The sequence below is a fragment of the Cervus elaphus genome, chromosome 13 (genome assembly GCF_910594005.1).
Source record: "Cervus elaphus chromosome 13, mCerEla1.1, whole genome shotgun sequence".
NCBI lineage: Eukaryota > Metazoa > Chordata > Mammalia > Artiodactyla > Cervidae > Cervus > Cervus elaphus.
In genome coordinates this window covers 23,773,586-23,786,605 of record NC_057827.1, presented here as the reverse complement: position 1 = coordinate 23,786,605, position 13,020 = coordinate 23,773,586, and the positions used below count along the sequence as shown (strand labels likewise).

At 49.6% G+C, this 13,020-nt stretch overlaps 2 protein-coding genes across 28 annotated transcripts in view; both read left to right on the top strand.

Annotated features, from left to right (window-relative positions):
* LOC122706220 (myeloid-associated differentiation marker-like) overlaps positions 1–2,546 on the top strand; it is a 114,492-nt gene extending 111,946 nt beyond the window's left edge. For 24 of the 27 annotated variants that reach the window (XM_043921296.1, XM_043921280.1, XM_043921297.1 and 21 more), the window contains one exon: positions 924–2,546. In XM_043921296.1, coding sequence (XP_043777231.1) covers positions 1,103–1,969 — 867 coding nt within the window. In that variant the 5' untranslated portion in view covers positions 924–1,102 and the 3' untranslated portion in view covers positions 1,970–2,546. The other 3 variants (XR_006344341.1, XR_006344343.1, XR_006344342.1) reach the window with 1 other exon arrangement.
* An 883-nt stretch (positions 2,547–3,429) lies between these two features.
* LOC122706217 (myeloid-associated differentiation marker-like) lies at positions 3,430–8,527 on the top strand. Its single transcript, XM_043921273.1, has one exon. The coding sequence runs from the start codon at positions 6,396–6,398 to the stop codon at positions 7,305–7,307; it is 912 nt and encodes a 303-aa protein (XP_043777208.1). The 5' UTR covers positions 3,430–6,395; the 3' UTR covers positions 7,308–8,527.
* Positions 8,528–13,020: the final 4,493 nt, after the last annotated feature.

The window sequence follows — 13,020 nt, the reverse complement described above, 5'->3', positions numbered from 1 at the left end:
TCTAGTGATAGCTGCAAGGAGGAAAGACTGGGACCCGTGTTGCTGTGGAAGGAGGCCGTGGCCTTGAAAGTGTGTCCTGGGTCCCAGAGCCTTGAGCTTTGGTCCTGGGCTCCCACCCATGGGCCCTTTTGACATGTGGGCTATAGAGCAAAGCCTTCAAACCTGCAGCTTTGGCATTGTTATTTGGGTTCCCATTTCCTAGTCATGCAACCTTAGTATGTGAGTGTGCTCAGTTGTGTCTGACTCTTGGCAGCCCCATGGATTGTATCTTACCAGGCCTTTGTACATGGGATTTTCCAGGCAAGAATACTGGAGTGGGTTGCCATTTCCTTCTCCAGTGCCACCTTTGGGAAGAACTTAATTCCCCCCAACCTTAGTTTTCTCATCTGTAAAAGGGGTTAGCACTACAATCCACAGTCCCTTTTCTGAAACCATGTGGGTCAGATATGCTCCACGACTCCGAATTTTTCAGCTTCATTTATGTAACATGGTGCATCTATCCTACATGACATAATACCCCACTGGGGTCTGAAACACCTTGTAATCAAACACATTAGTGTTTCTGCAACTGAATTTTGAACATTCACACTACATGAAATAAAGGCTATAAATGGCCTGGGTCTGTTCAGTTCAAACTTTGTTACCAAACAATTTTTTTTTTCTTAATTCTTGTTCAATTTTCAGAACTTTGAAAGGTTGGAGTCGCAGATAAGGGTCAGGCTACCCTGTGTCTCCATAGATAATGGCACGCAGCAGAAAGAGGTGAAGAAATGTTCATGGTCTGATGCCAGACCCAACCCAGCTGTGAGCTTTGGGATAAGACAAGTTTCATGACAAGGTCAAGGGTGATGGGTGAAGGAGAACCATTCGGGGGCAGCTGTGCTGTTACCCGAGTGTCTGAGCCATTGATTCCAACTCCACAGATCCTGAGCCTCAGCCGTCATAGGGCCCTGAGCCTTTCCCTGGCATCTGACTTAATCCCCCTCCAGGGCTGGACCTTTCTCGGGTGGATCCTCAGCGAAGACCTCTGCCATACCGGTGACCAGTAAGACCAGAATGACTACCACATGATCGTCCTCAGGCCCCGGGCTCCCCGACCATTATGGGCTGCTGCCTCCGACAGCTGCAGCTATTCTCCACCTGCATGGCCTTCTCTCTGGGGGCCAGCGTGGGCACCTGGAAGGGGGCCATAGGTAACTGGTCCATGTTCATCTGGTGTTTCTGCTTTGTCCTGACCCTCCTCATCCTCATAGTTGAGTTATGTGGGCTGGAGGGCCACTTCCCTTTCTCCTGGGACAATTTTCTCATCACCTGCAACTGCTACTCCGCCCTCCTCTGCCTCTCGGCCTCCATCATCTACCCCATCATCTACGTTCAGCTCTTGTCCAACAGCCACGACTGGGACCGCACCATCATCTCCACTGCATTCTCCTGCATCGCCTTTGTGGCTTATGCCATGGATGTGACCTGGACTAGGGCCCAGCCCAACATAATCACAGGCTATATGGCCACTGTGCCAGGCCTTCTTAAGGGGCTGGAGACCATCGTGGCCTGTGTCATCTTTGTCTTCCTCAGCAACACCTCCCTGTACCTGCACCAGCCGGCCCTGGAGTGGTGTGTGGCCGTGTACTCCATTTGCTTCATCTTGTCATCCGTGGCCATCCTGCTGAACCTGGGCAAATGCGACAACAGGCTGTCCATCCCCTTCTCCATTTTCCAGCTTGTGCTGACCCTGCTTTCCGTCCTCCTCTACACCACTGCTCTGCTCCTCTGGCCACTCTACCAGTTCAACGAGGAGTTGAGCAGGCAGCCCCAGCGGTCCAGTGATGTGAACTGCAGCAGTGGACTCCCCACCTCTGTGTGCACCTGGGACCAACAACTGGCTGTGGTTAGTTTGACAGCCATCAACCTGCTGATTTATGTGACTGACCTGGTATTCTCTGCCCGCCTGAATTTTAACAGCAGCTGAGGCTTTGCCCAAGGGCTCCCAGTTCCTCCCTTGTCTCACCTGAAGTTCATTACCAAGCTCTGATGTCCTCTTTCTGACTCTCCTCTCTCCCTTCTCACATCCTTCTGCATTCATCTCACTCCCTTTCCCACTTCCTTCCCACCTTCTGCTCTATCTCCTTCCTATTTTCTTTGATTGCACACGTCCTGTTTTGCTTTTCTCTTGCTTCTCTCATATTTTCTACATTTCCTGTTTTTTGCCCCTTTTCTGGTCATCCTTGGTTTTCTCATCTCCTGTGTCCTGACCACCTCTGCCCATTTTCCTTCTTCTGACCCATCAGGACCTGAGACTCCTTCCTTCTCTGCCCACCACCCCCTCCCACCTCCTAAGGTGCTGACTCCATAGCACACAGCCCTCTGTGCAGCTGTTCACACCCTGGGCCTCTGGAGGGGCCTCGTTGCCAAAACGTGTCTGTGCCCCTGGTGTATGTGTGATGGGTTTGGGGATGGGGGTGTATAACTAGGCATTGGGTCCTCTTTCTTTGTGTACAGTGTGTCTCCCATTTAAGTTAAAATAAAAAATCTCTGGAGGTCAGTAATTTCCAGTGGGTGTGACTCTTGAAGCAGAGACCCTGGGTCTCTGGGCCCAGCTGGTGGTTGGCCTCGTCTGACATTGGCTCCAGAATTTTTCCAAGCTTACTGAAAACCCACTGCCTGCAGAGGCCATCTTAAAGGAAGCAAAGGCTGAATGCTTCCCTATCCCAACTACTCTCTGGGGAATCAAAGTAGGAGCTGGTGAAGAACCCCAGAGTCTTGAAGATAGCTGTCTGCAGTGTTGGTGAGGGGCAATGATGTGGCCCTCCTGCCTCAGTGATCAAAAGAGCAGGTACTGTCTCTGCAGTGAGAAGAGCATTGCCCTGCCAGCCTTAAAGCTGATGTTAGCCTGCCTGGGATTTTTTGTTTTCTTTTTCTGGTCAGGAGGATAAAATTGACTGAATGGACCTGTTCTTAAAGGTGAAATTTCTTTTCTGTTTTTCTGGGGAAGGTGGGTTGACTGAGTGGGGATTTTAACTGCTGTAGTCAAATGAATTGCAGTACTTGAGTGTGTGTGCGCACACACATGTCAGTGGCTTTTTGCCACTGCTTTCTGCTTTTCTGAGATTCAGGCATAAAGTGACCTATATAAATGTAGAAAAAAAATATGTATGGTTTCTTTTAATTATCTGAAGTTTCCAATCCCCATCAGCCCCTGCTGTCAACCATAGAGAGAAATCTTGTCCTTTCGTCCACATCCACAATGTTCTTTTTTTTAAAACCTCAAAGATAAAATAAACAGAATGAAAATGAAACCAACAAAATCCACAGGTCCTAATTGCCCAACTTTGACTAGAAATCAGAAAAAGCCTAGGTCTTAAAGGGGCCCGGCTAGCCCTTGGATGCCTGTCTTTAAAGGTGTGTGGTTTGTGCATACTGACTGTGTGTGGTTGTGTGTGTGTGTGTGTGTGAGTGGGCAGGCATACATTAAGACCAGCAGCCCTTTAAATAACTGGTGAAGTCATCTCAAGCCTTCTTCCTCGCCTGCTCTCAGCCACAAAGGCTCAGAGCTAGAGTCACCAGGGCCAGAGGGGCCAGGCAAGCAGAGCTGTGGGGGAGGGGAGGGGAAGGACAACCACTGCTGCCCCTCACCCCTGTACTGGGATGAAGCATGTGATCTTCACCCAGAGGCAGGTGGGGTGGAGGGGGAGGGCTCCCAGGAGGTGGTCCTCGTGGCAGGAAAATCTTAAGAAGCAGTAAAATAAAATTCGTATTTTAAGACAAGAAAAATTTATTTGGCCAAATAAACTAAAGCTGGGTTAAAAAGTTAAACAGATTTCTTTTTTGCAGGACTTCTTAGGACTAAAAGAGATCTATAGCAGTGAGTGATTCCCAGACTTGTGTGATCAGGGAACTGTTTTTTCCCATGGAACATCATGGACAGTATTCCATGGGATACTCTTTGGGAACCATCAGTCACATCCCCCTCCCCCAGACTGGTTCAACAGCTTGACTGGAAAGGCTCTAACAACATCAACATCACCTCCCACAGTGGGCCATCTTATTTTGCAGCAGCTTTCATTCCTTAGGGGGTGCAAAGTTCACTTGCCCTGCTCTCTGGACTTGCACAGAGAATTTCAATCTCTGCTCAGCTGGAGAGTTCTCCGAAAAGTCCTCAAGAGTCCTTGGCTCTCCTCTGCTCACCTGCTCTAGACAGAATGTCTTTGCATTGATTCAGGTGCTCGTTCAGGGCAGGAATTGGGTTTTGCTGTGGGATCTGCAGTGCCTGGCACACAGTGAACATACAGTAAATAGTTGTTTAGAAGAGAAAGGCATAGAGCCTCCCTGGATGGCTCACACAACCACAATAGTGCCTCCATCTCCAGAGCTTCCACATTCCTGGCTGCTTCATTGTCAAGCCACAGCCTTTCCCAGGGTTTATTATCAGCAAAGGAGACAAGGTCCCTGATGGCAGGAAGCTGGCTGGGGCTCAGGGTGCTGGCCCTTCAGCCCTGGGGGCCTCTCAGCAAATAGTCCCTTGGAAACAGGGCAGCTGTCCCAGGAGGGGGCGGGCTGGGAGGGGCCTCACTCCCCCCACACACTGGACCCTGGAGGAGCCCCTGTGTGAGCAGAACTGCAGCCCTGGCTGGCGGGACTGCCTTGGGCAGGTGACCTGGGCAATTCCATGGTCTCCAGGGTCCCTGCCACTCTGGCCATGTGTCCCTGTCACAGCCCTGAAACCCCTTCAGGCCCCTGTTCTCCTGTCTCAGTTCCAGCCCAGGCCCCTCCTCCACGGGGAAGGTTGGCTCCATGCCTGCATCCCTTCTGGGTCAGAAGACACCTACTAGGCTGCCTCAGGGCCACTGGGACCCTGCAATCCCCCCAGTCATCTCCACTCTGCACCCCTCACCCCTGCCCCTGTCCCAGGTGCATTCTCAGGGCTGTCCCCTCCCAAGGGTCCTGCAGGTGCCTCCCCTTTCAGCTCCTGCCCTTAAAAGGGGGCCAGTCATCCATCCATCCCCACCCCCTCCCTGGGATGCCCTGGAAGGCTCCCCATCAGCATCAGACACAGCATCCTTATTCATTTCCAATCCCTCTTCCCAGCTTGGAAGCTGCTTATCAGTCTCCCGGGCCAGGAAATTCCTCACTCAGGTAGGACTACTTTCTAGATTTTTCTGGACTCTTACCTGGATGGCAGCTTTGAAGCTAAAAAATCAAACATGATGTCAGTTTATTCTGTGGTTCCTCATGACGCCACCCCAGAGTCATGCTGGGTGGGTGTCTCCTTTCCCCAGTGGGGAAGAGTCACATGTTAAGGCAAAATTAGGGGGTGGGAATTTAGAACAGTCCCTACTTCCCACGTCATCTGGTCCCCACGGCCTTGCTCTCACCCCATGGCTCCTCCCTGCTCACCCCAGAAGCTTCCCTCCTCAGAGTGGGACTGTGTCCCTTCAGATGGTGGCTCCTTCTAGTGATGCTTCAGGGAGGACAGGCCAGGACATGTGTGTCTTCAGCTTGCTATGGAAGGAGGCCGAGGGCTGTGAAGGTGGGTCCTGGGTCCCAGAGCCCTGAGGTTTGGTCCTGAGCTTCCACCCACGGGCCCCGCTGACATGTGGACTGTAGAGCAAAGTGCTCAAACCCACAGCTTTAGCTGTGTTTTCTGAGTTCCCTCTTCCTGGTTGTGCATGCCACCTTAGGTGAAGGCATTTGATTCCTTGAACCTTATTTTTCTCATCTATAAAATGGGGTTAGCAGTATAATCCACAGTCTCTTTTCTGAAACCCTTGATATGCTCCAGAATTCAAAATTTTTCAGTTTCAGACAAGTGACATGGTGCATCTATTCTATGTGACATAACATCCCACTGGGGTCTAGAAGTTCCTTGTAATCAAGTACATTAGTGTTTCTACAACTGTACTTTTGAGCACTCATAATACATAAAATAAATGAAGATCATAAATTATCCCAGATCTGTTCAGGTCAAATTTTGCTACCAAATGAATTTTTAAAAATTCTTGTTCAGTTTTCAGAGGCTTGAAGGTTTGGGGTTGCAGATAAGGACCTTCCTACCTTGTGTCTCTACAGATAATGGCACGCAGCACAAAGAGATATAAAAAATGTTCATGGTTGAGGCCTGAGCCACCCCAGCTGTGAGGTTTGGGATAAGACAAGTCTCCTGACAAGGCCAAGGGTGATGGGTGGAGAGAACCATGTGGAGCGGCTTGTGCTCTTACCCAAGTGTCTGAGCCACTGGTTCCAACTCCACAGATCCTGAGCCTCAGCCCTCATGGGGCCCTGAGCCTTTTCCAGGCATCTGACTCAATCCACCTCTGGAACAGGATCTTTTTCTGGTGGGTCTTCAGGGAAGACCACTGCTGTAATGGGACCATGACCTGCCTGACCGTTACAACACCATGACCACCCGGTCGACATCCCCAAGCGGTGACGCCAAGTTCAACGTGTGCCGCTTCCTCCGCCTGCCACAGCTCTGCTCCACTTGCGTGGCCTTCTCGCTTGTGGCCGACATGGGCAATCCGAGAGGGGCCATAGGTAACTGGTCCATGTCCTTCTGGTGTGTCTGTTTCGCCATGACCTTCATCATTGCCATAGTTGAGTGTTGCAGGCACCCGTCTCACTTTCTTTTCTTCTGGTACAACATCTCTGTCACCTATGCCTGCTACGCTGCCCTCATCTGCCTCTCGGCCTCTATCATCTACTCCATCACCTATGTCCAGTTCGTGCCTTATGGTCCTAACCGGGACCGGGCCATCACCGCCACTGCTTTCTCCTGCATCGCGTCTGTGCTGTATGTCATAGAAGTGGCCGGGATGTGGGCCTGGTATGAGCTCAAGGAGATCTTCTTCTACAAGCACACCTTGCGAGCCCTGCTGAAGGTGCTGGAGACCTTCGTGGCCGGTGTCATCTTTGCCTTCCTCAGCAACACCTCCCTGTATCTGCACCAGCCGGCCCTGGAGTGGTGTGTGGCCGTGTACTCCATCTGCTTCATCCTGGCAGCTGTGGTCCTCCTGCTGGACCTGGCTGAATGGGAATACATGCTGTCTGCGCCCTTCTCCATTTTCCAGCTTGTGATCACCCTGCTCTCCATCCTCCTCTATGTCAGCGCTCTGGTCCTCTGGCCACTCTACCAGTTCTATGAGGAGTTCGGTGGGCAGCCTCAGAGGTCCAGTGATGGGGACTGCAGGGACGAGCTCACCTATGACATGTGCACCTGGGACCAGCGACTGGCTGTGGCCGTCCTGACAGCCATTAACCTGATGGTTTACGTGGCCGACCTGGTGTACTGGGCTTGCCAGGTTTTTCTGTAGGGACTGAAGATTAGCCCACGGACTCCTGATCCCCTGCTCATAGGAAGTATTCTCACCGAGCTCAGATGTCATCTTCCTGGCTCCCTCTCTCCTAACATCCTTCCCCATGTATCTCACTCTCTTTTCTGTTCGCTTTCCCACTGCTGCTCTGTCTCCTTCCTGGTTTCTTTGGTTGTTCAAGTCCTGTTTTGTTTCTTTCTCTTGCTTCTCTCATCTTTCCTTCATTTTCTGCTTTTTGGCCCTTTTTTGGTCATCCTTAGCTTCTCATCTCCTGTGTCCTGACCGCCTCCCCTCATCTTCCTTCTTCAGATCTGTCAGGACCTGAAATTCCTTCCTTCCCTGCCCACCGCCCCCTCCCTCCTCCTAAGGTGCTGACTCCGCAGCACACAGCCCTCTGTGCAGCTGTTCACACCCTGGGCCTCCGGAGGGGCCTCACTGCCAAAGCGTGTCTGTCCCCCGGCAGTGCCTTAATGGTGTGGTTGGGAGAGTTTAAAGGGTGTGGGAGGGTAGGAAGGGTTTGGGCTTTTTTCCTTCCAGTGGAGCAGCTATACTGTGCACCTCCCCTTTAAGTTAAAAAAAGACTCTCTGAAGGTGAGTAATTTCTAGTGGGCAAAATTCTTGCATGAGATACTCTGGGTTCTTGGGCACCACTTGGTGCTCAGTTCTCCAAGCGATTGGCTCCAGAATTTTTGCAGGCTCATTAATCATCCATTGCTTAGAGGGCATCTTAGAGGAAGCCAGGGGTAAATGCCTTCCATCCCAACTACTCTCTGGGGAACAAAAAAAAAAAAAAAAAAAGAGCTGGTGAAGAACCCCAGGGTCTTGAAGACACCTGTCTGCAGTGTTTGTGAGGGGCAGCGATGTGGTCCCCCTAACTCAGTGATCAAAACAGATCCTGCCTCTGCAGGGAGAAGAGCATGGACACTGCCGACTTTAATGCTGTAGTTTGCTGGGTGGTTTTTTTTTTTCTCTCCTTTTCTTTCTTTCTGTTCTGGGGGCCAAAAATTACCGAGTGACTCTGTTCTTCAAGAGAAAGTTTCAAATTTTCTTGGGCAGGTGGTTTGTAGGGGGTGGGGGTTGCTGCTTCCATTGTCAAAGGAACTGTATTGTTTGAGTGTGAGGGGACACATACATGTGTTTTTCTGTGTCAGTTGCTTTTTGATGTTGCTTCCTGCTTCTCTGGGACTAAGGCATAATTTGAACATAAATGTGCACAATTTTTAAAAATTTTCTGGAGCTTCTCGTTCCTATCAGCACGGCTACCAATCATAGAGAATTGACTTTTTCTACTCTCCCACATTTCATAATAACCTTTTCAACCTCAATATAAACATGAAAGAAAAGAAAAAAACAAAACAAAACAAAATCCACATACTCTACTTGCCGCAAATTTGCCTAGAGCTCAGAGTCCCAGTCAGTTTCCACCCTCACCCAAACAGGGGTCTCTGGGAGCCCCTCCCACTGACTCCCCACCCAGGCCTGGACTAGAGCCTGGGGGTGTGGCCCAGCCTGTGACGCTAGATGTTGGGCCCCACCCCAGTGCCCAGTATCCTGTCCCCTTAGCTCTTAAAGGGGCTGTGACGGCATCTGGATGCCTCGTATAAAGGTATGTGCTTGTGTGCATGCTCAGTACACATGTGTGTACATGTGTGTGTGCCCTTGTGCTCCCTTGCATTGAGATCAGCAGGCCTTTACAGTAACTGGTGGCTGTGAAGGTCCCTCTAGTCTCCTATCCTCAACCACAGAGCCTCAGAGCCCAGCATCCTGGTGTCACCAAGATCAGAGGGGCCAGGCAAGCAGAGCTGCGGGGGAGGGAGGGGAACGACCCACACTGCTGCCCCTCATTCCTGTCCTGGGATGAAGTGTGTGATCCTCACCCATTGGTAGGGGGGTGAAGGGGGAGGGCTCCCAGAAGGTCATCCCATGGCAGGCAAATCTTAAGAAGGAATGAAATAAAATTCATATTTTAAAGCAAGAGAAGAATGGTTTGCAAATAAAATGTTTCTCTGCCCATTTGGGCCTCTTCCTTCCTTGCTAGTGTGCACTGTGCATTAATCTGACCTCCTCCTGCTGCTGCTGCTGCTAAGTCGCGTCAGTCATGTCCGACTCTATGCGACCCTATGGACGGCAGCCCAGGCTCTGTCTGGGGTAGCACAGGCTCCCCCGTCCTTGGGATTCTCCAAGCAAGAACACTGGATTTCAGTTGCCATTTCCTTCTCCAATGCATGAAAGTGAAAAGTGAAAGTGAAGTCGCTCAGTCATGTCCGACTCTTAGCGACCCCATGGACTATAGCCTACTAGGCTCCTATGTCCATGGGATTTTCCAGGCAAGAGTACTGGAGTGGGGTGCCATTGCCTTCTCCAATCTGACCTCCTAAAGAGCAGAAATATCTGCTCCACCATAGAGATCAATTTTTCTAGCCCAAGCCATGGAGCTTCTTAGAAGATAACACTGCTTACTTACTTACGACCTTATTGAGGTCACTAGATGTATTACTTGTGTTCTGCCCATTTTACAAGATTCTTGTTTCTTGAATCAATGATGAAAAAAATAAGATAACTAGGCTACTTGAACCCGCCTGCAGTGCAGGAGACCCTGGTTCGATTCCTATGGCGGGAAGATCCCCTGGAGAAGGGATAGGCTACCCACTCCAGTATTCTTGGGCTTCCCTGGTGGCTCAGTCAGTAAAGAATCCGCCTGCAATGCGGGAGACCTGGATTCGATCTCTGGGTTGGGAAGATCCCCTGGAGGAGGGCATGGCAACCCACTCCAGTATTCTTGCCTGGAGAATCCCTGTTGACAGAGGAGCCTGGTGGGCTGCAGTGTATGAGGTCTCAAAGAGTTGGACACAACAGAGCGACTAAGCATACATAAGCACAAGCTACTTGAAATGAAATATAATATATAGTTCTCTGAGATCCATGATTCTGATCATGTGATTCTAGATATGAGAAGAAGCAAAAGGTAGAAACCGTCTCCTGGAACTGAGAGACTTGTAAGACTTGTGAGACAGGTGGTCCAGCTGTCTTTTAGCTACTGTTGCCAGGACAGGGTGAGTAATAGCATGTGAGTGGTCTATCTGTGAAATCCCCAACTGACCTGGGAATGAGCATTCTTAGCACCCTGGGACAAATTGGTGAAAAAGTCTCCTAAACCTTGGCTGAAATTAAGACAGAAACAGAGGGAATTGTGTAATAAAGAATGTTGCCGACTACCCAGTTCTATAAGAATCAAGCCAGCTGATTCATGTCAATGTATGACAAAAACCACTACAATATTGTAAAGTAATTAGCCTCCAACTAAAAAAAAAAAAAAGAATCAAGCCAGGACTTCCTTGGTGATCCAGTGCCTAAGACTCTGCACTCCCAACACAGGGGCCCCGGGTTTGATCCCTTGTTGGGCAACTAGATCCCGCATACTGCAACTAGGACCCAGCCTAGCCACATACATAAATAAAAATATATGCTTTTGAAAAAGAGAAACAAGTTATTAGCCACTGCAGTCGCTGGTCTACAATCCACCCTGAAAGGGATTCAGGGTGAAAATCAGGATAAAGTACTTTGTGCCCTGGGACAAGTGTAAGAACCAGATCTCAGATAGTTAGATACTTTCAGAAGAATTTTTTATGAGCCTAGTTTCTTGCATCTTCCCATATTCAGAAAAACACTAAAACCATTACCCAAGATATCTGGTCCTCATGAAGAGCAGTAACCTATACCAAGCTGTGTGTCCCCAAATCACATACATCCTGCCCTCCTTCTTACTTCTCCACGACAGGTCTCAGAGCTGCCTGTGAGATTGTCTCCCCAGTTATATTCCTCAGGTTGGCTCCAATAAAACTTCTATTTCTTTCTTAACTTGACTATTGACTAATTTTTCATTGATAAACACATTGACACACCCAAGTTTTTGTGCAGGAGTATCATATTCTTATATTTCCTGAATCAAATGGAACTCAGCCCTGGGACCTCACTTCCCAGGAGGATGGAAATGACTCTGTGCTTTAGTAAAAGCATTGCCCAGGGTGGGCTCACCTGAGGGGATCACTGTCCAAGACTGGTGGTTATCAGGGTGGCTGCTCCACCCCTCCTGTTGGGGGGGGTTAAGTGTCATTTGTCACAATTCCAAGGCTGGTCCAGTCCCCTCACTGTGGAGCTCGAAAGAGAGTGTAAAGGTCCTCTGCTTAGTCCAACCCTCTCATCATAGAGGAGGAGCAGCTGGACCCCAGGGAGGGGGAGGATGTGTCCAGAATCACCCTGTGTGTGGCAGAGTCAGAGTCAGGACCAGGTGTCCTGGTCCACAGATGCACGCTGCTTGTGACAAGTTGTGGCAGTACCATCCTCCAGGCTGGGATTCTGTCCCGTCCACCCTAGTTCTGCACAAACCTGCCCTGTCCCCCTGAGGAGGGCACTCACCGCCGCTGAGTCCATTTCCTCATCTGCTAGATGGGAGAGGGGTGCCAGAGACCTCTGGTCCTTCCCAGCGCCACTTTTCCCTGATCTTTTCTGCTAGGAGTACAGAGAGACTGATCCCAAATAGTAGAAGAGGAAATGGAAACCCAGAGTGAGAAAGAGGTAGATCGGCGTCCACAGCTTGGTCCACAGTCACATGTGGTCCTGCCTCCAGTCAAGTGGCCCCACAGCCCTGGTCTGGTCTCCCTGGAGATGAACCATGAGTTGCATGGAGAGCAGAGCCCAAGAGATCTGGTTTCTGGTTTCAGTTCTGCCACAGGATAACTCATGAGCATGGATGAGTCTTGTCACTGATCTGAGCTCCAGTTTCCTGTTTATAAAATAGGAAAATTAGGCTAAAATCATGGGTTTTAAGCTATGTCCTCTGGAGACCTTGGTTTCTAGTGAGATGGTGGGGTTGCAAGTAGGGTGTTGGCCCACCCAGCATTTTCTCTAACCAGAGCAATCTGGCTTGAATCAAACTCCCACTCAAGATCTCATTTGAAAATAAGATTGGAAAGATTGGAAGTGATTCATATGCTCATCTTTAGGGTGGTGGTTAATAAACTATGGTGTAGACAGAAGAAGGAATACTAAATAGCTGGAAAAAAATGAGGATGCTCTCAAATAATGATAAGGAAATATCTCCAGTATATACAAAGTAAAAACAGTAAGATACATAGTATGCTATTTTAAAATGTATAATAGGGAGAGAAATAAAAATAAAGATATCTATAGATAGTTGGTTTGCTTCAAGAAACACAGAAAGGACCCCCATGAGTTCAGTGGAGCAGATGCCTGGTCTTAATCAGGAAGAGGAACTGAAGAGAGAGTAGATGGAGCCACAGGTAGAAGTGAGGTTTCTCAATATATGGCTTTTAAAAGAATATTTTTATTTTGAACCATGTAAATATATTACCTTTCAAGAAAATAAAATTTAAGTTTGAAAAATATACCAACTGGAAAAGAAGAGTCAGGGGAAGGATAGTTGGCAGATGGTTTCCATGTTCCCTGCAACTTTGATGGACAGTCTGGGGGAGGAGCTGAGAGATTCCCACACAAGCCTGTCTCCAAAGGCAGAGAGAAGGGAGGCATCTTGGATCCAGGGGTCTGGGGAGGGGGACCTGTGGCCCCCAAGCCCACCTGCCATGACCAGGACTCCCCCAGCCCTTTAACACACACAGTTGATGGAGAAGACCCCCGGTGCCCAAGCCTCAGGCCCTACCCTTGCTCCCTGCCTGGCCTGGGCTCTCTCCTGAGG

Coding starts and splice junctions, on each gene's coding strand:
- LOC122706217 (XM_043921273.1), top strand. CDS start 6,396: ATGACCACCCGGTCGACATCCCCAAGCGGTGACGCCAAGTTCAACGTG.